Source organism: Anolis sagrei, chromosome X, assembly GCF_037176765.1.
Source record: "Anolis sagrei isolate rAnoSag1 chromosome X, rAnoSag1.mat, whole genome shotgun sequence".
In the NCBI taxonomy this organism is placed as follows: Eukaryota; Metazoa; Chordata; class Lepidosauria; order Squamata; family Dactyloidae; genus Anolis; species Anolis sagrei.
In genome coordinates this window covers 79797024-79824974 of record NC_090034.1, presented here as the reverse complement: position 1 = coordinate 79824974, position 27951 = coordinate 79797024, and the positions used below count along the sequence as shown (strand labels likewise).

General features: G+C 43.6%; 1 protein-coding gene across 3 annotated transcripts; it reads left to right on the top strand.

Annotated features, from left to right (window-relative positions):
* Positions 1-49: 49 nt before the first annotated feature.
* On the top strand, positions 50-27948 carry GALE (UDP-galactose-4-epimerase). 3 transcript variants are annotated; one of them, XM_060784254.2, is made up of 11 exons: positions 50-101; positions 16334-16460; positions 18024-18139; positions 20168-20281; positions 20401-20577; positions 22377-22490; positions 22586-22652; positions 22768-22853; positions 23079-23156; positions 24687-24801; positions 25805-27948. In XM_060784254.2, the coding sequence occupies exons 2-11, from the start codon at positions 16340-16342 to the stop codon at positions 25858-25860; spliced, it is 1044 nt and encodes a 347-aa protein (XP_060640237.2). In that variant the 5' UTR covers positions 50-101; positions 16334-16339; the 3' UTR covers positions 25861-27948. The 3 variants fall into 3 exon arrangements, with proteins under 3 accessions (XP_060640237.2, XP_067316667.1, XP_067316666.1); XM_067460566.1 differs by having other exon boundaries at positions 60-114; XM_067460565.1 differs by lacking the exon at positions 50-101 and adding an exon at positions 2494-2572.
* Positions 27949-27951: the final 3 nt, after the last annotated feature.

The following is a 27951-nucleotide window of genomic DNA, read 5'->3' as shown; positions in this document are numbered from 1 at the left end:
GCCAATCCCTTCAAGGGGGCGTGGCGGAAGGGGGAAGTTCTTAAAGGAGCCGCGCGGCAGAATGAGGCCACATTGCCAAGGCGGCGCCGGCGGGGCTGCAGGTAAGTCAGCCAGGTGTGCGCTCACATTTGCATATTCATGAGGACAGGTTGGGCCTGGGTTGTTAATGTCAATCACTGATTGTTTTAATGTGTTTTCATCTTAGATCTGTGTCTTCTAATGTATGTGTTTTCATGGTCATATGTTTCTATTTGTGTTTCTTAACAATATTGGAAAGGATGATTATTGTATATAATAGAAGTTTCTCTCACCCACTTTTTTCCTTGTACAGGATATGTTTATATGTGTGTAAAGGAGTATGCATCTGTATGTGTGTGTGTATATATATACACACACACATACATATATATGTATGCAAGTATGTATACATATACATATATATGTATGTATGCAAGTATGTATATATATATATATATATATATATATATGTATATGTATACATACTTGCATACATATACTGTATTTCTTTGTAAAACCTTCACTAAGTTCAATACCATCTAAAGGATATATATATATATACACACACACACACACATACAGATACAGGGAGCAGTGTGTTAAATCACTGAGTTGCTGAGCTTGTTGACCGAAAGGTCGTAGGTACAAATCCGGGAAACGGCATGAGCTCCCGCTGTCAGCTCCAGCTTCTGCCAACCTAGCAGTTCGAAAACATGCAAATGTGAGTAGATCAATAGGTACCACTCCAGCGGGAAGGTAACGGTGCTCCATGCAGTCATGCCGGCCACATCACCTTGGAGGTGTCTACGGACAACGCTGGCTCTTCAGCTTAGAAATGGAGATGAGCACCAACCCCCAGAGTCAGACACGACTAGACTTAAACCTTTACCTTCTATACATACACACACACACACACACACAAATACAGATGTTTATAGTGGGGACTGTGTATCTTAAAATACAATATATATTCTCTCTCTCTCTCTCTCTATATATATATATCTTTAATTCACATATAGATATTCAGCCTTTCATTCATTGTGTACAAAGCCTAATACATGACTTTTCAAAGGACTTTAAACATTATTCTAGCATGAACTCTTTGTGGATTCCTATTCACTCAAACTACATGTACTCAGTATGTGTTTATCTTATACATATGCATACATATATGGAGTTATATATATCCAGTTTAGGTATACATGCAGGTCAGGCCCAAAGTCAGAAAGGGGTCCTGGATATAATAGATATGATGCTATGGCACTGAATGCCATTGATGAGATTTGTTTTTTCGCACATAATATAAGTTCGTTTCCTATATGTACTGTATATGATGCTTTGGAATTGTAAATTAAAAACAAAAATAATAGAGTTGTGTTGTTGAAGACTTTCATGGCCAGGATCACTGGATTGCTGTGCGTTTTCTGGGCTGTGTGGCCATGTTTCTGAAGCATTCCCTCCTGACATTTCACCTGCATCTATGGCAGGCATCCTCAGAGGTTGTGAGGTTTGTTGGAAACTAAGTAAGTGAGATTTATATATCTGTGGAATGTCCAGGGTGAAGGAATGAAGTCTTGTCTGCTTGAGGTACGTGTGAATGTTGCAATTTGCCACCTTGATTAGCATTTAATGGCCTTGCAGTTTCAAGACCTGGCTAGTTGCTGCCTGGGGAGAACCTTTGTTGATAGGTGTTAGCTGGCCCTGATTGATTCTTATCTGGAATTCCCCAGTTTTTTTTTACTGTTCATCTTTATGTACTATCCTGATTTTAGAGTTTTTTTTTAATACTGGTAGTTGTTAGAGTGGTCCAACATTTCTGTGTTCTCAAATAATATGCTGTATCCAGGTTGGTCCATCAGGTGGTCTGCTATGGCTAACTTGTTCATAGCTGCATAGCAGAATGCTTGATGAACCAACCTGGACACAGCATATTATTTGAGAACACAGAAATGCTGGACCACTCTATCCACCACCTTGTCAGACTACACAGAGAGGCCACCGAAATCCACAAGCATGTAGACAATTTCAACAGAAAGGAGGAAACCATGAAAATGAACAAAACCTGGCTACCAGTATTAAAATAAACTCTAAAATCAGGACAGTAAATAAAGAACAACAATTTAAAAAAAGCCCAGGCAAATGCCAGACAAGAAACAATCATGGCCAGCTAACACCTCCCAACAAAGGATCCTTCCAGGCAGCAACCAGTCAGGCATTGAAACTGCAAGGCCATTAAATCCTAATCAATGTGGCAAATTGCAACATTCATATATACCTCAAGCAGACAAGACTTTACCCTGGACATTCCACAGATATATAAACCTCACTTAATTCGTTTCCAACAGACCCCTCAATCTCTGAGGATGCCTGCTATAGATGTGGGTGAAACGTCAGGAGAGAATGCTTCTGGAACATGGCTATGCAGCCCGGAAAACTCACAGCAACCCAATGGAGGAGTTATTAAATATTGAATGAAGCCCCTTTGTGACTTTTGGCACACCCTATATGCATGTGTGCCTATCTGTATTCCTTTGATTCTAAGACACCATCGATTGTAAGATTTACTTCAGTATTACCAACAAAGGAAAAAAGCTTTATGAATATATATTTTTAAGATGTACCCCGTTTTTAGAGAAGTTTATAAGGAGGAAAAGTGTGTCTTAGAATACGTGTTTGTGTAAATATATTCATAATATAACAAATATGTTTATACACATACATTATATTTATGGTGAATGTCTCTGTGGTATATATATATATATATATATATATATATATATATCTACACACACGTATACACACATATCCATCTTCAAAGTGACAGGAGGTGCTTCTTGTTGCCGGAGGCAAACACTAGATTCCTGAATGCTTACTTGGCTTTATGGGAGAGTAAAAAGCTTTACCTGCTTATTTTCAGCCTAACTGCCCTTTGAATCTATTTAGCAAGCAGAACATGTTTTAAGATCATGGTATACTGGAAGGGGAAGCATGTCGCTGTTCTGATGCTGGAGGACTGCAAGTCCCACGTGCCCCAGACAGTATTGCCTGTAGTGAGGAATCCTAGGCATTGCAACACCTGAAAGTCGCTCGAATTCCTACATGCACTATACCTAACGTATGTGTTGTTTGGTCGCTGAAACTTGCTAAATTTTAGAGATGGTTCATAACAAAGGATCTTATGCTACCATTCCGACAAATTAGTTTCTGTGTGTTGATGTCTTGATAAATGGTTCTTTGTCTTTTAAAATATTTGCACAGAAGTATGATATTAGTGCATTGTTGTTTTTGTATTTGAGCATTGAATGTTTGGCTTTTATGTTTGGAATCTGCCCTGAGTCCCTTTGGGGAGATAGAGTGGAATATAAATAAAGATAATGATGATGATGATGATGATGATTTATTTGAAACACAACAAGATGAGTCCACGGCAGACACTCTGCTGGCTGTTGTATTGGATCACACGTCGGACACTTCCTAAGTGCCTAGGACCGTGTGATGTATCGGTGAATAATGCATGCAGATCCCAGTAAAGTGGCCGTATGCAGCTTACAGATGGCAATCTTGTCAGCACCCATTATGTTTAAGTGGCGCTGTTTAAGTGAGCCCCTGGTGGTGCAGTGGGTTAAACCCCTGTGCCGGCAGGACTGAAGACCGACAGGTCGCAGGTTCGAATCCGGCGGATGAGCTCCCTCTATCAGCTCCAGCTCTTCATGCGGGGACATGAGAGAAGCCTCCCACAAGGATGATAAAAACATCAAATCATCCAGGTGTCCCCTGGGCAGACGGCCAATTCTCTCACAACAGGAGCGACTTGCAGTTTCTCAAGTCGCTCCTGACACGACAAAAAAAAATGTGTTTAAGTGCAGGCCAAGGTCTTTAAGCACTGCACCCAGTGTGCCAATCACCACTGGGACCACCTTGACTGGCTTGTGCCAAAGTCTTTGCAGTTCGATCTTTAAATCCTCATATCGTGTCAGCTTTTCCAGTTGTTTCTCTTCAATCCTGCTGTCACCTATTATGGGGTCACTGTCAGAAATCTTTTCTAGCCCAAGCGCTTGATGGGAAGCTATGCAGATAATCCTCCTTCTGTGAATGGAGGAGATACATAATCCTCCTGCTGTGATTATAGCTCCCATCATCCTTAGCCAAAGATGGAAGCTGTAGTCTTGCAAAATGTTAACAGGTCACACGTTCATAGTAGTTGTGTCACCAAGTAGTTTCCAATTTACAGTGACCCTTTCCCTGGGTCGTCTTTAGCAAGATTTGTTCCTGTTGTTGGAATTCAACCTCACATTGCCCAAGTCTACAGTCCTCAATGAGGAGTAGTTAGTTAGCTTAGAATAGGCTGACGGAAATCCCTCCCTATCTCCTGAATGACAGTTGGAATGTACCAATTCCTTCTCTTCTCTCTGTTTCTGCTCTCATTCTGATTGGTTATGTAGAATGGACAGACTAAGGGATCCCAGCTGAACTGTTTAAAATCTTGAAAGAGGATGCTGTCAAGGTGATGCATGCCATATGCCAGCAAATATGGAAAACACAGAATGGCCATCAGATTGGAAAAAAATCAACTTATATACCCATACCAAAAAAGGGAAATGAGAAAGACTGCTCAAAACTTTCATACAGTAGCACTTATTTTTCTTACCAAGATCCTGCAAGGAAGACTCCAGCAATACATGGAGGGAGAGTTGCCAGATGTACAAGCTGGGTTTAGAAAAGGCAGAGGACCGAGAGACCAAATTGCCAATATCCGCTGGATAATGGAAGAAGGCAGGGAATTTCAGAAAAAAAACATATATTTCTGTTTTATTGACTATTCTAAAGCCTTTGACTATGTGGATCATAATAAATTGTGGCAAGTTCTTGGTAGTATGGGGACATCAAGCCACCTTGGGTTTATATATCTGGAATATATTGGGTTTATATATCTGGGAAATGTCCAGGGTGGGAGAAAGAACTCTTGTCTGTTGGAGCTAGGTGCGAATGTTTCAATTGGCCACCTTGATTAGCATTTAATGGCCTAGCAGTTTTCAAGGTCTGGCTTCTTACTGCCTGGGGGAATCCTTTGTTGAAAGGTGATTAGCTGTCCCTTCTTGTCTGGAGTTCCCCTGTTTTTGAATGCTGTTCCTTACTTACTATTATGATTTTAGTAAGTATGAGGAATCTGTATAACAACCAAGTAACAACAGTCAGAACGGACCATGGAACAACAGACTGGTTCAAGATTGGGAAAGGTATACGGCAGGGTTGTATACTCTCACCCAACCTATTCAACTTGTATGCAGAACACATCATGCGACGTGATGAATCCAAGGCTGGAGTTAAAATTGCTGAAAGAAACATAAACAACCTTAGATATGCAGATGATACCACTTGTATAGCTGAAAGTGAGGAGGAGCTGAGGAGCCTTCTAACCAAGGTGAAAGGTGAAAGCACAAAAGTTGAGTTGCAGTTAAACATTTAAAAAACCCAAGATTATAGCAATCAGACTGATTGATAACTGGTAAATAGAGGGAGAAAACGTGGAGGCAGTCACAGACTTTGTGTTTCTAGGCGTAAAGATCACTGCAGACGCAGACTGCAGCCAGGAAATCAGAAGATATTTACTTTTTGAGAGGAGAGCAATGACCAATCTTGATAAAATAGTGAAGAATAGAGACATCACAGTGGCAACAAAGATCCGCATAGTTAAAGAAATGATGTTCTCCACAATAATCTACGGATGTGAGAGCTGGACCATAAGGAAAATTGAGTGAAGAAAGAGAGATGTTTTTGAGCTGTGGTGTTGGAGGAAAGTTCTGAGAGTGCCTTGGACTGCGAGAAGATCCAACCAGTCCATACTCCAGGAAATAAAGCCCAACTGCTCATTGGAGGGAAGGATAGTAGAGGCAAAGATGAAGTACTTTGGCCACATAATGAGAAGACAGGATAGCTTGGAGAAAACAATGATGCTGGGGAAAATGGAAGGAAAAAGGAAGAGGGGCCGACCAAGGGCAAGATGGATGGATGGTATCCTATAGGAGCCCTCGGTGGCGCAGTGGGTTAAACCCGGTAGGACTTAAGACCAACAGGTCTCAGGTTCAAATCCAGGGAGAGCATGGATGAGCTCCTTCTGTCAGCTCCAGCTCCCCACAAAGGGACATGAAAGAAGCCTCCCACAAAGATGGTAAAACCAAAAAAAATCCGGTCATCCTTGCAGACGGCCAATTCTCTCACACCAGAAGCGACTTGCAGTTTCTTGAGTCGTTCCTGACAAGGAAAAAAAATATCCTTGAAGTGACTGGCTTGACTGGTCACAAAGAGCTGGAAGCAACTGAATGAATATGTAGAATGGATATTTTGCAGGTACATGCTTTTTGTCTTTGGCTTTCTATTTTTACTTAGTGTGTTCTGTGTGTATTGAGATCTCTCTCTGCTTGTGTGCCAGGAGAAATGTGCACTTGGAGATTCTCCCCTCTCTTTGAACCCTAGAAGACATGGAGTTAGTTAGTGTACCTCAGATGCAGTTATCTACTACTTTTTTTTTTTGTCGTGTCAGGAGCGACTTGAGAAACTGCAAGTCGCTTCTGGTGTGAGAGAATTGGCCGTCTGCAAGGACGTTGCCCAGGGAATGCCCGGATGATTTGATGTTTTTATCATCCTTGTGGGAGGCTTCTCTCATGTCCCCGCATGAGGAGCTGGAGCTGATAGAGGGAGCTCATCCGCCTCTCCCCGGATTTGAACCTGTGACCTGTCGATCTTCAGTCCTGCCAGCACAGGGGTTTAACCCACTGCGCCACCGGGGGCTCCATCTACTACTAAGAAATGAAGATATTATTTTTGTAAATAAACCTTTTGCAATTTTAAAGACAGAACTCTGCATGTTTGCATCCTAAGCTCTAAATTATTTGCAGCCACATGGCACTTCACGCTCTGCTTGCTGTGAGATGAATGCTCAACTATAAGTATCCTGTTTTTGCATATTTTTGGATGCTCTGCTGTTCTTGGATAGTTTTCCCTAACACACAAAAATCCTAACACCAATTGGCCTGAATGAATGTGAATTGTTGAGTGGGTTTTGATGGCCGAATGGAGATTCAAACCCAGGTTTCCAGAGTTACACTCCCCAAGAAAACAAACCACTATAGATGGGGGTGGATCTACATTGCAAAATTCATGAACGGCTCAATGCAATGAGATCCTGGAAGTTGTCGTTTGGCAAACAACTCTCAGGATTCCATAGCCTTGAGCCATGGCAGTTCAAGTGGAGTCAAACCACATTAATTCAACAGTGTAAAGCAGGCATGGGCAAACTTCGGCCCTCTGGGTGTTTTGGACTCCAACTCCCACAATTCCTAACAGCCGGTAGGCTGTTAGGAATTGTGGGAGTTGGAGTCCAAAACACCCGGAGGGCCGAGGTTTGCCCATGCCTGGTGTAGAGGCACCCTGGGTATAAACCACTTAGATTTTTTCCGTCTTGTCTTTCATATTTTCCTTTGCATGATGTCTTTCTGTAGTCAGAAATGACACACATGTTTGTGTACTTTTTTAGCATGCAGTTTGCAATGTTCTGGCATGTAAACCTGAATGAGGAACAAAAGGGAAAATTCGAAAGGGCTTTCCCAATTCTTTTCTTGCATTTTGAACCTTGTCTTCCTTCTTTGTCAGCCAAGTAGGACTTGTCAGAGTTGTTCTCAGATCCTGGAAGGTGTGCCATTGCTGATGTGGCCAATTTGTGTATTTAGTGAACAAACAGAGTTAATGTGTGAATCAGCCTCTGAATATGACTATCTTGAATAGCTTTCTTAGCAGTCTTCCATTTCATTGTGGGTTGATTCACTGTAGAATGATCGCAAATGGACCTCACTTGGACCACCATGGCTCATTGCTATAGGATCTTGGGAGCTGGAGTTTTGCAAGGCCTGGAGCCTTCTCTCCTGCCAAAGAGGGCTGTGTCCCACCAAACTGCAGATCCCAGGACTATATAGCATTGAGCCAGGGCAGTTCCTAATGATGTTGAACTGCATTCATTCTACAGTGTAGATCAGGCATTGGTAAACTTGGGCCCTTGGGTGTTTTGGACTTCAACTACCCACAATTCCTAACCAGCTGTTATGAATGGTGGGAGTTGAAGTCCAAAACACCTGGAGGGCCCACGTTTGCCCATGCCTGGTGTAGATGCACCCTAAGTCATGCCTTTCCCTGTTACAACTTTTGGTGTAACTTTTGCCACCTTTTATATCCTGTTGCCTGAAGCAGCTGGCATGAGGCCACATAGTTGGCTTTCATATTATTTGGGTGGATGCCCACTCTACGCCTTGGCACACCTCTGGGTCCAGGTATTCAGCTGAACTAATACAGGTTGCGTCACTCTTATCCTTAAACGCTTGGGGCCCAAAATATTTTGGATATAGTTATTTTGGATTTTGGGATACCTGTGTTTACATTTACTTGTGTAAATTTGGAGATGGGACTTAGGTCTAAGTATGGAATTCCTTGATGTCTCACCTGTACCTTGTACACATAATTATCTGGAGGTAATTTTATACGCAAGATTTTTAATGCATTACATAAAGTATGGAACCACCTGGAAGCAAAAGAGTCACTATCTCAGCCACGGTCTGGGAATATTTAGGATTTGGGAATTCTGGATAAGGGATCTTCAACTTGCCTATAATTATCCATACAGTGTGTGTGTGTGTGTGTGTGTGTCTGTCTGTCTGTCTGTCTGTCTATCTATCTGTTGTTTCTATTTATGTCTGTCTATAGTAGCTATCTATCATCTATCTAAAGTACCTGTCCATCTAACAATCGTTAGGGAAAACTACCCAAAAATATAGCAGAGCATCCAAAAACATAAACAGGTTGTTGTAGGTTTTTAGGGCTATATGGCTATGGTCTAGAGGCATTCTCTCCTGACGTTTTGCCTGCATCTATGGCAGGCATCCTCAGGTAGTGAGGTCTGTTGGAACTAGGAAAAAGGGTTTATATATCTGTGGAATGACCAGGGTGGGACAAAGGACTCTTTCTGCTGGAGCTAGGTGTGAATGTTTCAACTGACCACCTTGATTAGCATTTGATGGCCTTACAGTGCCTGGAGCAAATGTTTGTTGAGAGGTGATTAGATGTCCTTGTTTGTTTCCTCTCTGTTGTTGTGCTGTTGTAATTTTAGAGGACAAGGACAAACAAGGATATCTAATCACCTCTCAACAAAAGTTTGCTCCAGGCACTGTAAGGCCATTATATGCTAATCAAGGTGTTCAGTTGAAACAGTCACACCTACCTCTAGCAGACAAGAGTCCTTTGTCCCACCCTGGTCATTCCACAGATATATAAACCCTTTTTCCTAGTTCCAACAGACGTCACTACCTCTGAGGATGCTTGCCATAGATGCAGGCGAAACGTCAGGAGAGAATGCCTCTAGACCATGGCCATATAGCCCGAAAAAACCTACAACAACCCAGTGATTCCGGCCATGAAAGCCTTCGACAATACAAGGATACTAAAAGTTGAGAATTTAGCTCACAGCTAACAAAGTGTGAAGTGCCATGCGATGTGGCTCTAAAGAATTTAGAGCTTAGGCAGGCAAAGATGCAGAGTCCAATCTTAAAAAGTCACAAAATTTACAATAATAAAGAACTAACTACATTTTTTATCACTTGGGAGTTGTAGTTGCTGGGATTTATAGTTAACCTATAATCAAAGAGCATTCTGAACTCCAGCAATGGTGGAATTGAACACAGAACTCCCATGACCAACAGAAAATACTGGAAGAGTTTTGTGGACATTAGTATCATCATTATTATTATTTACAGTATTTATATTCCACCCTTCTCATCCTAAGGGGACTTAGGGCAGATTACAGTGTTCATATACATGACAAACATTCAATGCCATAGACACACAACATATATAGATAAACACAGAGGCCAATTAAGCTTCATGAGGGTATGCTCAAATTCCAGCCACCGGGGGAGCTGTCGCTTCATGGTCCACTTGTGACACTTGATGGAGTACTTCCTCATTGTTTCGCCGGCTGCTGGAGTTTTTATGGCATCATAAATTAGTTAAATTAGTTTTGGAGTTGTAGTTCAACTACATCCAGCGTGCCCTGTGGTCTCAAATGATGGATCTGGACCAAAGCTGGCATGAATACTCAATATGCTCAAATGTGAACACTGGTGGAGTTTGGGAAAAATAGACTTTGACATTTGGGAGTTGTAGTTGCTGAGATTTATAGTTCACCAACAATCAAAGAGCATTCTGAACCCCACCAACAATTGGGCCAAACTTCCCACACAGAATTCCCATGATCAACAGAAATTACTGTGTTTTCTGATGGTCTTTGGCGATCCCTCTGACACCCCCTCGTGACCCCCCCTCCAGGGGTCCCGACCCTCAGGTTGAGAAATGCTGATCTATCCTATCCATCTCTCTATCTACCTACCCTGTCTTTCTGTCTATCTATCTACCTAACTAACTAATTAACTAACTGCCTACCTACCTTATCTATCTGTCCATCGGTCCATCTATATCTGGTTAATCTGTTGGAAGGGAGTTGAGAAATAGCCGAAAGCATTAGATATCCTTTGTCTGTCCTGGCAGAGGGCGCTTGCAGCATTAATCATTCTAAAGCAAAGATTGCAGATTATAAAGGAAACCAAAAATGGATTTCAGGGCTGTGTTTGGACAGAGCAGAGGTTATGCCGGGCTGCACTCCAAAAAAGCCTCCCAAGCAGATGGTCCGTCCGTCCGGCCAGGAGGAAGAGCTGGGGGAAAAGCCTCAGAGCCGCTAATAGCCATTTGAGCTCCTGTTTTGGCTAATAGCGGAGATTATGAAAACCAAACAAAACAGCAGTGTCCTGATGCTATATTTGGCAAAATGCTTTTGCTGGGGCAAAAGTCAATGGGTTTGGTTTAGGATGTGATGCAGGCCCGACTGAGATAGTAAGGGAAACCTATATGTTACCATTGTTTCCCTTTGACTCCAATTTTGGAGGGGTTTCTTTTAGGGAAATGTGTTGGGGTTGCTATTTTCATATTATTTGAGTGGACGCCTTAAAGAATGAAATCCTACCCATGTGCATCTCAGCAGGGAAAAGTTACTCTAAACCCCAGAATCCCCATACTTGCTGGGGATGGTGGGCCTTGTAGTCTCAAGGAGTAATGCTTCCTACTTTTGCGTTCAGTCCTTTCTGGGAAAACTGAGTAAAGAGAATTCAAATTTGCCAATTGTGGAATTTACAAATTGGTAGAACGTTATTAAATGTGGAAATGTAATAATGTGTCTATTCTCTAACATTACTTAGCAGAGTAATCTATATATATATAAGTGCTCAGTGCATAACGAGTTCCTTAAAAACAAAAGAACCAATGAACGAAATCACACCAAATTTGGCAACAAAACGTCTCACAACACAAGGAGTGACCATCACTTAAAAATTATGATTTTGTCATTTGGGAGTTGTAGTTGCTGGGATTTATTTATAGTTCACCTACAATCAAAGAGCATTCTTAACTTCATCAATGATGGAATTGAACCAAACTTGGCACACAGAACTCCCAGGACCAAGAGAAAATACTGGAAGGGTTTGGTGGGCATTGACCTTGAGTTTGGGAGTTGTAGTTCACCTACATCCAGAGAGCACCATGGACTCAAACAATGATGGATCTGGACCAGACTTGGCACAAATACTCAATACACCCAAATATGAACACAGATGGAGTTTGAGGAAAATAGACCTTGGCATTTGAGAGTTGTAGCTACGGGGATTTACAGTTCACCCTCAATCAAAGAGCATTCTGAATCCCACCAGTGATAAAATTGGGCTAAACTTCCCACACTGAACCCCCAACAGAAAATACTTAAGGCCATCCAGTCCAACTCCCTTCACCAGGGCAAGAAAACATCAAAGCCCTCCTGACAAAGAGCCATCCAGCCATAGTTATAGAGAGATAGATATGATTCACACACACACAGATATAGTATCACAGATTTAAAAGGGACCCCTAAAGAAGGACAATGACATGTTGCATATCCCAGAGTAGGCAAACAATCTCCACATCAACAATGACAAAGAAACAACAAGAAATATTGTTTACTCACAAGCATAAAGAAATTATATATATTAGAAACCAACACTTTATCATTATTTTATTTTGCATGTTTTCAAACTGCTAGGTTGGCAGAAGCTAGGGCTGACAGCGGAAGCTCACGTCGCTCCCCGGAATCGAACCTATGACCTTTTGATCAACAAGCTCAGCAGCTCAGTGCTTTAACCCACTGCGCCACCGGGGGCTCCTATAAGGTGACTATAAATCCCAGCAACTACAACTCCCAAATAACAAAATCATAATTTTTGAGTGATGGTCACTCTTTGTGTTGTGAGACGTTTTGTTACCAAATTTGGTGTGATTTCGTTCATTGGTTCTTTTGTTTTTAAGGTACTCATTATGCACTGAGCATTTTTATATATAGAGATAGATTGAACTTTGTATATATGGACTACTGCTCTTTTATAGCACCTTTTCTACTGCTTTTTGGGAATTGCCTTTCCCCTTTTTGCATATCCTTTTCTAAATAAATTCCTGTAGTTAGATTAAAAAAAACCAGGGGAACTCTCTACTTCGAGATCGTGGTGGAAGCGCCTTCCTTGGAGGCTTTTAAACAAAGGCTGGATGGCTATCGGTCGGGGGTGTTTTTTCCTGCCTGGCATCATGGGGTTGGACTGGATGGCCCTTGGGATCTCTTCCAACTCTATGATTGTATGATGCTTTCTCAGCCTACGTGGAAGGCAATGCCAAACTCTCTCTGAAAAAAATCTGCCAAGACAAAACCTCATAATAATTTGGCTTCAGGATCCCCATAAATCAGAAATACACAGATACATACAGATGAGTGTTTCTCTCACTTTGGGGAGCGAGCCTATTATTTTTCTTTCAGGGGCAGCTCCTCTTCCAGGCAGAGACTCAACCCTTCCAGCTCCAGACTTGAGGCGTGTCTTGTCCTAAAATCTCCATTTGGGACGCAATGCCTTCCATGTGCTGCCCATCCCTTCCTGTGGAGGCTTTGCTTTGGTCCCCGAGAAGAAGAAGGACTGAAGGCTCTTTCACAGGGAAGCCACACTGGAAAGGGAGACATGCAAACCTTTTGGCCAGAAGCCTGCTGGGTGGCCAGTTTTCTCTCTTCTGAATGCATTTGAAACCAGTCCGCCATGAAGAAATTCACTTTTCTTTTTGTGTGCGTGGCTCGGTCCTCATCAATGTTTGTCCAAGAGCGTTGCCTTCTTTGCACCCAATACTCCAGAGCCCCAATACAGCAATGGATTAAACCCTTGCGCCGGCAGGAGTGCTGACCAGAAGGTCGGCGATTCGAATCCGAGGAGCAGGGTGAGCTCCCATCTGTCAGCTCCAGCTTCCCATGCGGGGGCATGAGAGAACCCTCCCACAGGATGGTAAAACATTTGGGCGTTCCCTGGGCAACGTCCTTGCAGGCAGCCAATTCTCACACCAGAAGCAACTTGGTTTTGTAGTATTTGGAATTCTGGATAGGGGATGCTTAACGTGTAACATGGGACAGGAGATAGAATCATAGAATCAAAGAGTTGGAAGAGACCTCATGGGCCATCCAGTCCAACCCCTTGCCAAGAAGCAGGAATATTGCATTCAAATCACCCCTGACAGATGGCCATCCAGCCTCTGTTTAAAAGCTTCCAAAGAAGGAGCCTCCACCACACTCCGGGGCAGAGAGTTCCACTGCTGAATGGCTCTCACAGTCAGGAAGTTCTTCCTCATGTTCATATGGAATCTCCTCTCTTGTAGTTTGAAGCCATTGTTTCGCGTCCTAGTCTCCAGAGAAGCAGAAAACAAGCTTGCTCCCTACTCCCTGTGGCTTCCTCTCACATAGAATCATAGAATCAAAGAGTTGGAAGAGACCTCGTGGGCCATCCAGTCCAACCCCCTGCCAAGAAGCAGGAATATTGCATTCAAATCACCCCTGACAGATGGCCATCCAGCCTCTGTTTAAAAGCTTCCAAAGAAGGAACCTCCACCACACTCTGAGGCAGAGAGTTCCACTGCTGAACGGCTCTCACAGTCAGGAAGTTCTTCCTCATGTTCAGATGGAATCTCCTCTCTTGTAGTTTGAAGCCATTGTTCCGCGTCCTAGTCTCCAAGGAAGCAGAAAACAAGCTTGCTCCCTCCTCCCTGTGGCTTCCTCTCACATATTTATACATGGCTATCATATCTCCTCTCAGCCTTCTCTTCTTCAGGCTAAACATGCCCAGCTCCTTAAGCCACTCCTCATAGGGCTTGTTCTCCAAACCCTTGATATGGGGCTTAAGCCTGTCCCTCCGCTTTGTGTCTATGGCAGTGGTTCTCAACCTGGGGTCCCCAGATGTTTTTGGCCTACAACTCCCAGAAATCCCAGCCAGTTTACCAGCTACTAGGATTTCGGGGAGTTGAAGGCCAAAAACATCTGAGGACCCCAGGTTGAGAACCACTGGTCTATGGGATTATCTATATAATATATATAAATGCTCTGTGCATAACGACTACCTTAAAAACAAAAGAACCAATGAACGAAATCACACCAAATTTGGCAACAAAACGTCTCACAACACAAGGAATGACCATCACTCAAAAATTATGATTTTGTCATTTGGGAGTTGTAGTTGCTGGGATTTATAGCTCACCTACAGTCAAAGAGCATTCTGAACTCTATCAACGATGGAATTGAACCAAACTTGTCACACAGTCCTCCCCTGACCAACAGAAAATACTGAAAAGGTTTGGTGGGCATTGACCTTGAGTTTGGGAGTTGTAGTTCACCTACATCCAGAGAGCACTGTGGACTCAAACAATGATGGATCTGGACCAAACTTGGCACAGATACTCAATATGCCCAAATATGAACACTGATGGAGTTTGGGGGAAATAGACCTTGACATTTGGGAATTGTAGTTACTGGGATTTATATTTCACCTACAATCATAGAGCAATCTGGACCCCACAAATGATAGAACTGGGGCAAATTTCCCACACAGAACCCCCATGACCAACAGAAATTACTTAAGGCCATCCAATCCAACTCCCTTCATCAGGGCAAGAAAACGTAATCAAAGTCCTCCTGACAAAGAGCCATCCAGCCATAGGTAGATAGATAGATAGATAGATAGATAGATAGATATGATTCACACACACACAGATATGGTATCATAGATTTGAAAGGGATCCCTAAAGAAGGACAATTATATGTTGCATGTTCCAGAGTGGACAAACGAAACAGTCTCCACATCAACACTGACTTAGAAACAACAAGGAATACTGTTTACCCACAAACATAAAGGAATTAGATCTATTAGAAACCATTACCTTATTTTCCAGATCACCAGACTGGGCCACAGCAATGCGTGGCAGGGGACGGCTAGTATACTATATAGTATACTATTCGGGAAGTTGAAGGCCAAAAACATTGGAAGATTGCTCTTGCTAGATATGGGGTATTATTGTTATTATTATTAGCCTTCTCTGCCAAAGACTACTACCTCACCAAACTATAAGTATTATAATATTATCATTGTAATATTATATTGTATATTATTACTATTTTTATTATACTTTATATTATTATGTATTATATGACTGGGTTGCTGTAAGTTTTTCAAGCTCCAGGAAATAAACAATCAGGGACAGCTAATCACCTCTCAGCAAAGGATTCTCCCAGGCAGTAAGAAGCCACACCTTGAAAACTGCTAGGCCATTAATTGCTAATCAAGGTGGTCAATTGAAACATTCATACCAATCTCCAACAGACAAGAGTTCTTTCTCCCACCCTGGACATTCCACAGATATATAAACCCCATTTTCCTAGTTTCCAACAGACCTCACAACCTCTGAGGATGCCTGCCATAGATGCAGGAGAAAGGTCAGGAGAAAATGCTTCTGGAAGATGGCCATACAGCCCGAGAAGCTTATAGCCAGATTTTGTTCATTTTCATGATTTCTTCCTTTCTGTTGAAATTGTCCACATTTTTGTGGCTTTCAATGGCTTCTCTGTGTAGTACAATTTCTTTGTAATTAATGATTATAAAACTTGTCGAGTCTGTATTGTTTTCATTGTTTATCAAAATGTATGTGACTCCAAAGCTAAAATACTGTTTGGAATATACAGGTTTAATATCCTATTACTCTGTTTTCATCTAGGCGACAGGAACTTCGAGTTACTGTTATTATGTCCCTTATTTTCACCTTTGACACTTGGCAATCCTGCTTCTCAGAAAGTTTGCTTCAAACCAGTCCTCTTTTCTCAAGCGGTTTCTCTCCTCTCTTTCAGGGAATCATGGCCGAAGAAATCCTGGTGACGGGTGGAGCCGGCTACATAGGCAGCCACTGTGTGCTGGAGCTGGTTGAGGCTGGCTTTGCCCCCGTGGTCATTGACAACTTCCACAATGCCATTCGAGGTAAGTCCATCCAGCACAGGCATGGGCAAATTTGGCCCCTCCAGATGTTTTGGACTTCAACTCCCACAATTCCCAACAGCGTCAGGCCCTTTCCTTTCTCCCCTCAGCTGCTTAAGCACATTTGAAGGAAGGTCAAAGTATGTCCATGCCTGGTGTAGATGCATCCTAAGATGATATATGCAGGGAATGCCGTGATAGAACCACTGGATTTCAGTAAGGCCTTTGACAAGGTCCCCCATGACCTTCTAGCAAACAAACTAGTCCAATGTGGGCTAGGCAAAACTACGGTGAGGTGGATCAGTAATTGGTTAAATGGACGAACCCAGAGGATGCTCACTAATGCTTCCTCTTCATCTTGGAAAGAAGTGACAAGTGGAGTGCTGCAGGGTTCCGTCCTGGGCCCGGTCCTGTTCAGGATCTTTATTAATGACTTAGACGAAGGGCTAGAAGGCATGATCATCAAGTTTGCAGACGACACCAAATTGGGAGGGATAGCCAATACTCCAGAGGACAGGAGCAGGATTCAAAACGATCTTGACAGATTAGAGAGATGGGCCAAAACTAACAAAATGAAGTTCAACAGTGACAAATGCAAGATACTCCACTTTGGCAGGAAAAACGAAATGCAAAGATACAAAATGGGGGACGCCTTGCTCGAGAGCAGTACGTGTGAAAAAGATCTTGGAGTCCTCGTGGACAACAAGTTAAACATGAGCCAACAATGTGATGTGGTGGCAAAAAAAGCCAATGGGATTTTGGCCTGCATCAATAGGAGCATAGTGTCTAGATCTAGGGAAGTAATGCTACCCCTCTATTCTGCTTTGGTTAGACCATACCTGGAATATTGTGTCCAATTCTGGGCACCACAATTGAAGAGAGATATTGACAAGCTGGAATGTGTCCAGAGGAGGGTGACTAAAATGATCAAGGGTGTGGAGAACAAGCCCTATGAGGAGCGGCTTAGGGAGCTGGGCATGTTTAGCCTCAAGAAGAGAAGGCTGAGAGGAGATATGATTGCCATGTATAAATTTGTGAGAGGAAGCCACAGGGAGGAGGGAGCAAGCTTGTTTTCTGCTTCCTTGGAGACTAGGACGCGGAACAATGGCTTCAAACTACAAGAGAGGAGATTCTATCTGAACATAAGGAAGAACTTCCTGACTGTGAGAGCCGTTCAGCAGTGGAACTCTCTGCCCCGGAGTGTGGTGGAAGCTCCTTCTTTGGAATGTTTTAAACAGAGGCTGGATGGCCATCTGTCAGGGGTGATTTGAATGCAATATTCCTGCTTCTTGGCAGGGGGTTGGACTGGATGGCCCATGAGGTCTCTTCCAACTCTTTGATTCTATGATTCTATGATATATTTACCATCCATTCTGTCCCTATTGACTTTACATCTTGTATAAGGCATTTTCACTATAAGTAATTAAGAACTCGAGCATCCACTGGTTTGGGTTTCCAGAAGGATCCTGGAACCAAAGCCCAGCACAAGCCCAAGGGCCCATGTATACAAAACTATTGGGAACGAGGACCCCTCAGCACAGCATCACAAGTACGCTCTTTCCCCAGGAAGCAATATGGTTCCTGAGAGTATTCGGCGGGTGGAAGAAATCGTCGGGAAAAAGATCCCATTCCACGAGCTGGACATTCTTGATGAGACGGGCCTACAGAACCTCTTCAAGAAGGTAAGGGCCAGGATCTTGCATCAGGATAGCATAAATATCCATCGGTAGGGTTACAGCATGCTTCCTCTATACAGGCAGTCCCCAAGTTATTTATTTATTTATTTATTTATTTACAGTATTTATATTCCGCCTTTCTCACCCCGCAGGGGACTCAGAGCAGATTACAATGTACATATACATGGCAAACATTCAATGCCATAGACACACAACATAAATAGACACACAGAGGCTATTTAATATTCCAGCTTTTCATGAGGGTATTCTGGCCACCAGGGGAGCTGTTGCTTCACCGTCCATTTGTGACACTGATGAAGTACTTCCTCATTCTTTGCATGCTTGCTGGAGATTTTTATGGCATCGTAAATTAGCCTCCCCTCATAAGCGGTACCTAAATTTCCTACTTGACAGGTACGACTGTCTTTCAGGCTGCAAAGGTCGACAGCAAGCTCCACAAATTGGTCAAAAGCTCACTCCGACCCAGGCTGGCTTATAACTCATGATCTTTTGGCCAGTAGTGATCTTATTGCAGCTGACTCCCAGACAGCTGCGCCACAGTCCTGGTGCAAACATCCGACTCACAAATGACTCCTAGTTAAGAACGGGGCTGAGACAACAAAAAACGAGAGAAATCTACCCCTTGGAAGGGAAATCTACTCCTGGAAGAGTAGAGCTTTGAGTCCCCCCAGGGGTGAGAAAAGCGGTATATAAATACTGTAAGTAAGTAAATAAATAAATAATGGGGAAAAGATGTTTCCACTGAAGCTTTCTCTCCAATCTATGTTTCCACAAGCCAATTGTTTCAAAATCCTATTCTTACAGGGACAAACAGTGGAAGAAATCTTCTGAACAGAGGCACAGAAAGCAAAACAAATCCCAAAGGGCGTTAACTCTTCCCTATACTATCCAAGGGAACCCCCGGTGGTGCAGTGGGTTAAACTGCTGAGCTGCTGAACTTGCTGACCAAAAGGTCGGCAATTCGAATCCAGGGAGTGGGGTGAGCTCCCACTGTTCGCCCCAGGTTCTGTCAACTTAGCAGTTTAAAAACATGCAAATGTGAGTAGATCAATAGGTACCGCTCCGGCGGGAAGGTAACGGCACTCCGTGCAGTCATGCTAGCCACATGACCTTGGAGGTGTCTACGGACAATGCTCTGGCTTAGAAATGGAAATGAGCACCAATCCCAAGAGTCAGACACGACTGGACTTAATGTCAGGGGAAAACCTTTACCTTTACTTATGCTATCCAAAGTTTACACAGACACACACATATAGATGGGACTAGAATTACACTTCAAAATGTATCTGTTCCAACTTACATACAAATTCAACTTAAGAACAAACCTATAGAACCTACCTTGATCGTAACTTGGAGACTGCCTGTACTAGCAGAGCACAGGATATGCACATTGGCCTCCAGTGGTTGCCTTAATGCCATGCCCACATACACGCTGCTCTCTGAACGTTATAGTGGTGTTGCGCATGAAGTTCTTCTGCAAGTGGAGCTCCACTTTGACCACCAAGTAGCTGGACACAACCATAGTTGTGAGTCGCCTTCGGGCTTGAGATACAGCGGTATAGAAGCAAAGTAAATAAATAAATAAATAAATAGTTCATTGTCTACCTTCAAACCAACTCTCAGCTGAGATCCTCCACCACGCAACACCTGAGCTGGTACCAAGAAAGCACAATGTGTATGGACTGGTAGCGGACAACCCATTGACCAATTGTGGTGCCCAAACACAATGTCCATTCACACACTTTTCTGTGTTTGTTAATGCACTTCTGTATCCACAATGGTCCCATCTGCTCATGTCATTGTGATCTGGGTGCAAACCTTGCGCATTGCCCAGGGAAATTGCTATGTGCCCAGAATGCAACTTAACCCCTGTATAAGTCCCTAATAGGATGTTGACTTCTCTCTCGGGGAGAAGAATACCATAGAAGGGATGGGAATGGAAAATGCACTTTCTGGCTCTGCATTACCATGACAAGGATGACAACAATGCCCTTTAACGCCTGTTTCCTGCAGCATCACTTCTCTGCAGTGATACACTTTGCGGGTCTCAAAGCTGTGGGAGAGTCGGTCCAAATGCCGCTGGAGTACTACAAGGTGAATCTGACAGGGACCATCCGGCTGCTGGAGGTGAGTGGCTTGGTTGGAAGGCACAGGGTTGGAAGGCCTGGATGAGACTCACATTGGGGAGAAGGAATGCTTGTGAAGCTTGAACCTTTGCTACTCTTTATTTTCCCTGCCTTCCTCAGACCATGAAAGTGCACGGAGTCAAGAACCTGGTGTTCAGCAGTTCAGCCACCGTCTATGGAGACCCGGCCTACCTTCCCCTTGACGAAAAGCATCCAGTTGGAGGCTGTACCAACCCTTACGGCAAATCCAAATATTTCATTGAAGAGATGATCCGAGACTTGTGCAAGGCAGAGCCTGTAAGAAAGCAGTATTCCTGCAATGTCCTCCTCCTCGGAGACCCTGCTCCGATTGTATTTAATTGTAGTTGTTGTTATGTGCTGTTAAGCTGGCTTTCTTAACCATATGAATGAGAGACTTCCAAGAGTCCAGTCAAGTCTGACAAATGTGGAGCTGGGACCTGCGTGATTGAGATAACCCATTGATAATGTGGAAAGAGAGGGAGAGCTTCCAAACGTCTGTTGGCTTATTTTGACCCTATTAATGTAATAAGGTTTTTCTTAGGGCCATTCCACACAGTCCTATATCTCAGAATATCAATGCAAAAAATCCCACATTATCTGAGTGTGGACTCAGATAACCGAGTTCAAAGCACACAATGTGGGATTTTCTACCTTGATATTCTGGGTTATAAGGCTGTGTGGAAGGGCCCTTAGTCAAGGAAGACTGAGATATGGTTTCTCCACTTCCTTCCTTTGAAACACAACATATAACACATTTTATTTGTTGTGTCATCCAAGTACTCACCAGTCCAAGATCAGATGTAGACCTGGCGCCTCTTGGGCAGACATGGGCAAACTTTCTAATTAGGGTGCTGCATGGTGGGCCAGAGTGGGATGAGTGGGCCGTGTGGGAGGGGGTTCTCCCCAAATCCCCTCCCTTCCCTTTCCTCCCCTTCCTCTTCTCTTTCAGGGCAGAAAGTGAAGGAAAGATGGGAAACGTTTGGATCCCAAAACGAGATGGTGGATGGGAGAGAAAAAGTGTACCCATTAGACCCCGTATTGCCTACTGCTGATATATAATCCTAGAATCCTAGAGCTGGGTGAGACCTCCAGGGACCATCCAGTCCAACCCTCTTCCATGCAGAAGGCACACCACGAAAAGCCTCAAGAGAAGGAGACTCCACCACCACACTCTGAGGCAGCCTATGCCACTCTCCAACAGCTTACTCTCAGGAAGTTCTTCCTAATCTTTTTAGTCAAATCTCTTTCCCTGCCATTTGAACCCATTGCCCTAGTCTCTAGAGCAGCAGAAAGTCAGTTTTCCCCCTCCCTCCTCAATGGGACACCCTTTAAAATCTTGAAACATGGTTCTCATGTTCCCTCTCTACCTTCTCTTCTCCCAGCTAAACATCTCCTAGGAGTAAAGGGGGAAGGAAAAAGAGAAGGAAGGGTGGAAGAGAATGGAGGGAGGGAGGGAGGGAAGGAGAAAGAAAGAAAGAAAGAAAGAAAGAAAGAAAGAAAGAAAGAAAAAAGGAAGCAAAGACAAAAGGAAAGGAACGAAGGAGAAAGAGATAGGGAAGGATTGATAAGAGAGAAGCAAGGGTGGAAGAGAAGGAGGGAATGAGAAAGAGGGAGGTAAGTAATGGAGAGAGGGAAGGAGAAAGGAAGAATAGGATGGTGAGAGGAGGGCCTGAGAAAATAGTCCAAGGGGCCACATCCGGGCCTGGGTTTGCCCATACCTGCTTTAGAGTATTTAGAGCGGCTTTATATAATTCTCTCTGTGTGTGTATATATTGTGTCAGAAGCAACGAGAAACTGCAAGTCGTTTTTGGTGTGAGAGAATTGGCCGTCTGCAAGGATGCTGCCCAGGGATTGATGTTTTACCATCCTGTGAGAGGCTTCTCTCATGTCCCCACGAGAAGCTGGAGCTCGACAGACAGGAGCTTACCTTGCTCCCCGGATTCGAACCACCTACCTGTCGGTCGATCAGTCCTGTCAGCACAAGGGTTTCACCCATTGCACCACCTGGGGCTCCTGTGTTTATAATATAATCATATAGAACACAAGCATGTTGCTCTCTGTGCTCATTCTCGCAGGATTGGAATGCTGTTCTCTTGCGGTACTTCAACCCCATCGGAGCTCACAAATCAGGAAGAATTGGAGAGGACCCCCAAGGGATCCCAAACAACCTGATGCCTTATGTTGCCCAGGTACCAGACCTGTCTACCTTTGAGAGCATCCAGTCTATTGTGATGAGATATTTCTGTTAACTCCATCCTCCCCCCATCTTTAATTTTCTCTCCAGGTGGCTGTAGGACGCAGAGAGTACCTGAACGTATTTGGGAACGACTACAGTACAGTAGATGGGACAGGTGGGTTGCCTGGGATTAGCTTGAAAACCAAGTCACTGCTAGTTAAACTTGGGTGAAGGATGGCTCAGACAGGATGAACGTGATGTTGGCTGACTCCCTTCCTTGTTTCTGGCAGGCGTTCGGGATTACATCCATGTGGTGGATCTTGCCAAGGGACACATTGCAGCATTGAAGAAGCTCAAGGAGAATTGTGGCTGCAAGGTAGGAAGCCCGGCTTTGATTTGGAGCATTGATTTTCTTCATGCAACCCTTGTTTTGGAATCTTTTCTGCACAGACAGCTATTGCATCGTAGCTGCTTCCTCCATGAATATGGACTTGCTGAATTACTCAGTTCAATTCTGTGCATGCATAAGGCTATTTATGAAGACACAAGTCCCAAGTGAAATGCCAGCCTGGATTAATGACAAAGATGTGCCTTCTTGCAGATCTACAACCTGGGAACAGGTACTGGCTACTCGGTCCTGCAGATGGTGAAAGCCATGGAAAAGGCATCAGGAAAGGAGGTATAGTAAAAAGCCCATGGGGGTATGTGGGAAGGGTATGAATTCTTTTTAAGATTGAAAATTGGGGAAGGCTCCTATACTTTTCATGGTTCAGCAGACTAACTTGTGATGTAACCTGGTAACAAGCAACCCATGATGAAACTCCATCCTCTATGCAACCTATCAAAGGTATATTAGCCCTCTCCATTTTTAATCCTGGTGTCTTGAGAAAGGGGAGATGAAGCCATGGTCATCTCTGTTTAAGTCATCTAAATGCCAAAGATGGGTTTCTTGAACTGCAAATCCCAACATCCCCAGTGTAACGGATTAGCCTGCCTTACAAGGTTGGTGTACAGGCAGTTACAGGCCTGGCTTTAAAAAGCTAAGGAGAGCTTCCTAGCTGAAAGTGCAGTCTGATTGGCTGATGAAATTGGAGGAGATGCTTAGCAAACATTGATGTCCAGAGTCAGAGGGAAGGAAAGAGTTAATGCAGCCAGAGGTTTGTTCAGTTTGGAGTTTGAAGGGTTAGTTTAGGAGATTTGAATGGGAAGGAAGGAAAGAAGTTTTGGGAACTTTTATTAGTAAGATGCCTCTTTGAGAAGAGTAATTAATGCCTTCAGGGAGAAGGAGAAGAAATATAGTGAGCCTCTATAGTGTTAAGAGTGCTGGTGTGGAAAGAGGATTCAAAAGGTTCAAAATAACCTGTTTGTATTCCTGTGTGTGGAACATTATTTTTAAGAAACTAAAGTTATAAAACCATTCTCTGTATAAGTAAAGCCTGATAGACTATTGGAACCACTACGCATCTTTACTGTTCAAGAACAAAATAAACAACATATTCTTGTTTTATTTCAACTGAAGAGTTTGTGTGTCTTCTTGAACATTCTAGAAAAGGAGGAAGCCTATGTATCAATAAATGGTGGCAGCAAAAGAAACCTTATTAATCAATTGGTGGCAGCAAAAAATTACTATCTATACAGGGGTAGTATCCCACTGGCCTGTGTGTGTACCCTTTGTCCCCCTCGGCCTGCGCTGGCCAGCCTGTCAATCTTTATTGCAGCCAGCGACACTTGGTTTTGAGTCCCCGATAGCACAGTGGGTTAAACCGCTGAGCTGCTGAACTTGTTGACCGAAAAGTCACAGGTTTGAATCCGAGGAGTGGCCTGAGCTTCCGCTGTTAGCCTCAGCTTCTGCCAGCCTAACAGTTTGAAAACATGCAAATGTGAGTTGATCAATAGGTACCGCTCCGGCGGGAAGGTAACAGCGCTCCATGCAGTCATTCTGGCCACATGACCTTGGAGATGTTTACAGACAATGCCGGCTCTTCGGCTTAGAAATGGAGATGAGCACCAACCCCCAGAGTTGGACACGACTGGACTTAATGTCAGGCGAAAAGCTTTACCGACACTTGGTTTAATGCATGCAAGTGCCTCCATGGTTCTCACAGACTGTAGTCACTTCATATACCCCATCCTGTGGCACATGACTATATCTCATCCAGTCAGATCTGCCAATAGCTGAACGGTTTGGGCATTTTCCCCTCTGTTTCAGATAAAGTACAAGATCGTCGCACGGCGGGAAGGGGACATTGCCTCGTGCTTTGCAAACCCAGCCCTGGCAGAAGAGGAGCTGGGCTGGAAAGCAGTCTTTGGCCTGGACAAAATGTGTAAGTAGAGCCACATGGTCCCTGGCCTAATCCACCCTCCTTTTCAAGTTAGGAAATAAGCTTTCCATCTTCCCTTCCATACTTGTCTATTGGGTTGCCTAATGAAACTAGTTGGAGAACAGAAATAAATGAAGGCTGCATTGTTCTCATAGAGTTGGAAGGGAGGGGCCCCATAGGCGATGGAGTCCTCCCTGCTCAATGCAGGACCTCTAGCTAGATCAGTGTTTCCCAACCTTCCATAATACAGTTCCTCAGACCCCCAACCATAACATTATTTTGTTGCTACTTCATAACTGTAATTTTGCTACTGTTGTGAATCATAATGGAAATATCTGATATGCACTGGACCAAATTGGCACAAATATCCAATACGCCCAAATTGGAATACTGGTGGGATTAGGGGAGGGTTTGATTTTGTCACTTAGGAGTTGTAGTTGCTGGGATTTATATTTAACCTACAATCAAAGAACATTCTGAACCCCACCAATGATGGAATTGAACTACACTTGGCACATAGAATTCCCATAACCAAGAGAAAATACTGGAAGTGTTTGGTGGGCATTGACCTTGAGTTTTGAAGTTGTAGTTCACCTGCATCCAAAGAGTACTATGGACTCAAACAATGATGGATATGGACCAAACTTGGCACGAATGCTCAATATGCCCAAATGTGAAGACTGGTGGAGTTTGGGGAAAATGGACCTTGACATTTGGGAGTTGTAGTTCCTAGGATTTGTCATCAATCAAAGAGCATTCTGAACCCTACCAACGAGAGAATTGGGCCAAACTTCCCACACAGAATCCCCATGACTAACAGAAAATACTGTGCTTTCTGATGGTCTTTGGCGACCCCTCTGATACCTCCCTTGTGATCCCCAGGTTGAGGAATGCTGAGGAAAGCATTCCCAATTATGCAATCCCTTTTGGAAACATAAGGAAGACCCCACGGACTCACTACCCCTCCTAGTAATGTACCCATTGCTTACTTTTCTTCTCTTTTCAGGTGAGGATTTGTGGACATGGCAGTCACAGAACCCCTCGGGCTTCAGCAAGAACTAGCCCTGGGAATACAGCGTCCATTCCTCCGTTCGCACAGCCCTTGCTGCGCCAGTGCCAGGCCAAGGACTGGGTAGCTTCTCACTCAGGGAAGGCCATTACTCCTGCTTTTGTCTCTCTGTTCCTCACTCCTTTTTGTATGATTGACATGCGGCTGCCAGTTGGGACCAGTGGCCCTCCTGTTTTATCCATTCCCCTCATTTTCCTGACAGCTGGGTTCATACAGGACAAGGACCAAGGTAGAAATGAAAAATGACAGCAGCATCCTTTGTGGACCAAGGTTTGATGATGGTTGCTGTTTGGAACCCAACTTCCACAGCTAGTTCTTTGTCTTTTGTAGCTCTAAGATGGAAATAGCTTAGTTGGGAGCTCAGTTACTACAATAGGGACTGGGAGATGCTGACAGTTAGTTTGGGTTGATGGCTGCAGCCAGGGCTTTGACCCTTTTATCATTCCCCTTTCAATGTATTGTCGAAGGCTTTCATGGCCGGAATCACTGGGTTGTTGTGAATTTTCTGGGCTGTATGGCCATGTTCCAGAAGCATTCTCTCTTGACGTTTCGCCTGCATCTATGGCAGGCATCCTCAGAGGTTGTGACGTCCGTTGGAAACTAGGAAAATTGGGTTTTTATATCTGCAGAATGTGGAAGAAAGAACTCTTGTCTGCTTGAGGAAAGCGTGAATGTTTCAATTGGCCACCTAGATTAGCATTTAATGGCTCAGCAGCTTCAAGGTCTGGTTTCTTACTGCCTGGGGGAATCCTTTGTTGGGAAATGATTAGCTGGCCCTGACTGCTTCTGGTCTGGAATTCCCCTGTTTTTGAGTGCTGTTCTTTAATTACTGTTATGATTTTGGAGTTTTATAATACTGGTAGCCAGATTTTGTTCATTTTAATGGTTTCTTCCTTTCTGTTCAACAATTCCACAGATATATAAACCCCATTTTCCTAGTTTCGAACAGACCTCGCAACCTCCGAGGATGCCTGCCATAGATGCAGGCGAAACCTCAGAAGAGAATGCTTCTGGAACATGGCCATACAGCCCGGAAAACTCACAACAACCCAATTCCCCTTTCAGTTTCCTGTTTCTAAATTATTAATAAGTAAAATGACAGTGGGAGAGGAGTACATCCAACTCCTCATGTTGCCCATTCTAGAAAGCAGCTGAAAGTCCTGCTAGTATCCTACAGGGGCAAAAGCTTAGGCCTCTTCCACGAAACTAAATCATATCCCACATTTCCTGCTTTGAACTGGAATATATGGCAGTATGGACTCTGATAACCCAGTTCAAAGCAGATATTGTGGGATTTTCTGCCTCGATATTCTGGGTTATATGGCTGTGTGGAAAGGCCCCCAAATAGACTTGGGGTAAACGAAAAAAGGAACCTTAACTTTGCCTTTTAGCTAGTAACGGGGCCGAAATTCTACACAGTGGTCTATGTTTCGTAACTTTATGAACCTGTAGGTAGATAGCAGAAATGCAATAAAACCCTGCTAATGAATTGAAAAAATCACAGAACTTGAGCTGGAAGAGATCCCAAGGGCCTCTTCCTGCCTGGCAAGAACACATAATCAAAGTACTCCCAAAAGATGGCCCTCCAGCCTCTGCTTAAAACTTCCACCAAGTGCCAGATGTACATCCAGGCACTGGCATGGGTTTCCCAATCTGCATCGGAATTTCTGATGCGTCCCACAACTTCCCACCCAGTGCCTGGATCACAGGAGTTACTTGACTGGCTACCATTGTACAATGGACTTTGCTGTCTCTAGGTAAATATAAATGTTGCAAATCTATTAAAGTCCAATCCCAACCATATAAGTCTACTTATAGCCATTATTATTTCCGTTATTAAAACTAGGACCAAACAATCTTGGACAATTAATCTGCTCTTTCTGGAATGGGCAGGTTTTCAAATGAATTGGAAGGACCCTTGGGGAACTGCAAGCAAACAAGGAGGGTGGGTATGGTAATAGATCTTCCATATTTCCCCAAAAAACAAATTCAGCACCTGGTTCGAGTAAACCTCGAGGTCAAAAGCATTTCGGTCCCCTCCTACAATTATGAAACATTTTATTAAATCATTTCCTTTCTAAGTG

Bases quoted from the DNA above. Each gene is read 5' to 3' on its own strand.
- GALE (XM_067460565.1), top strand. From the start codon at position 2,528: ATGTGTGCCTATCTGTATTCCTTTGATTCTAAGACACCATCGATT. The intron at 22,653-22,767 runs GTGGGTTGCCTG...TGTTTCTGGCAG, and splicing joins CAGTACAGTAGATGGGACAG to GCGTTCGGGATTACATCCAT. The intron at 24,802-25,804 runs GTAAGTAGAGCC...TTCTCTTTTCAG, and splicing joins CTTTGGCCTGGACAAAATGT to GTGAGGATTTGTGGACATGG.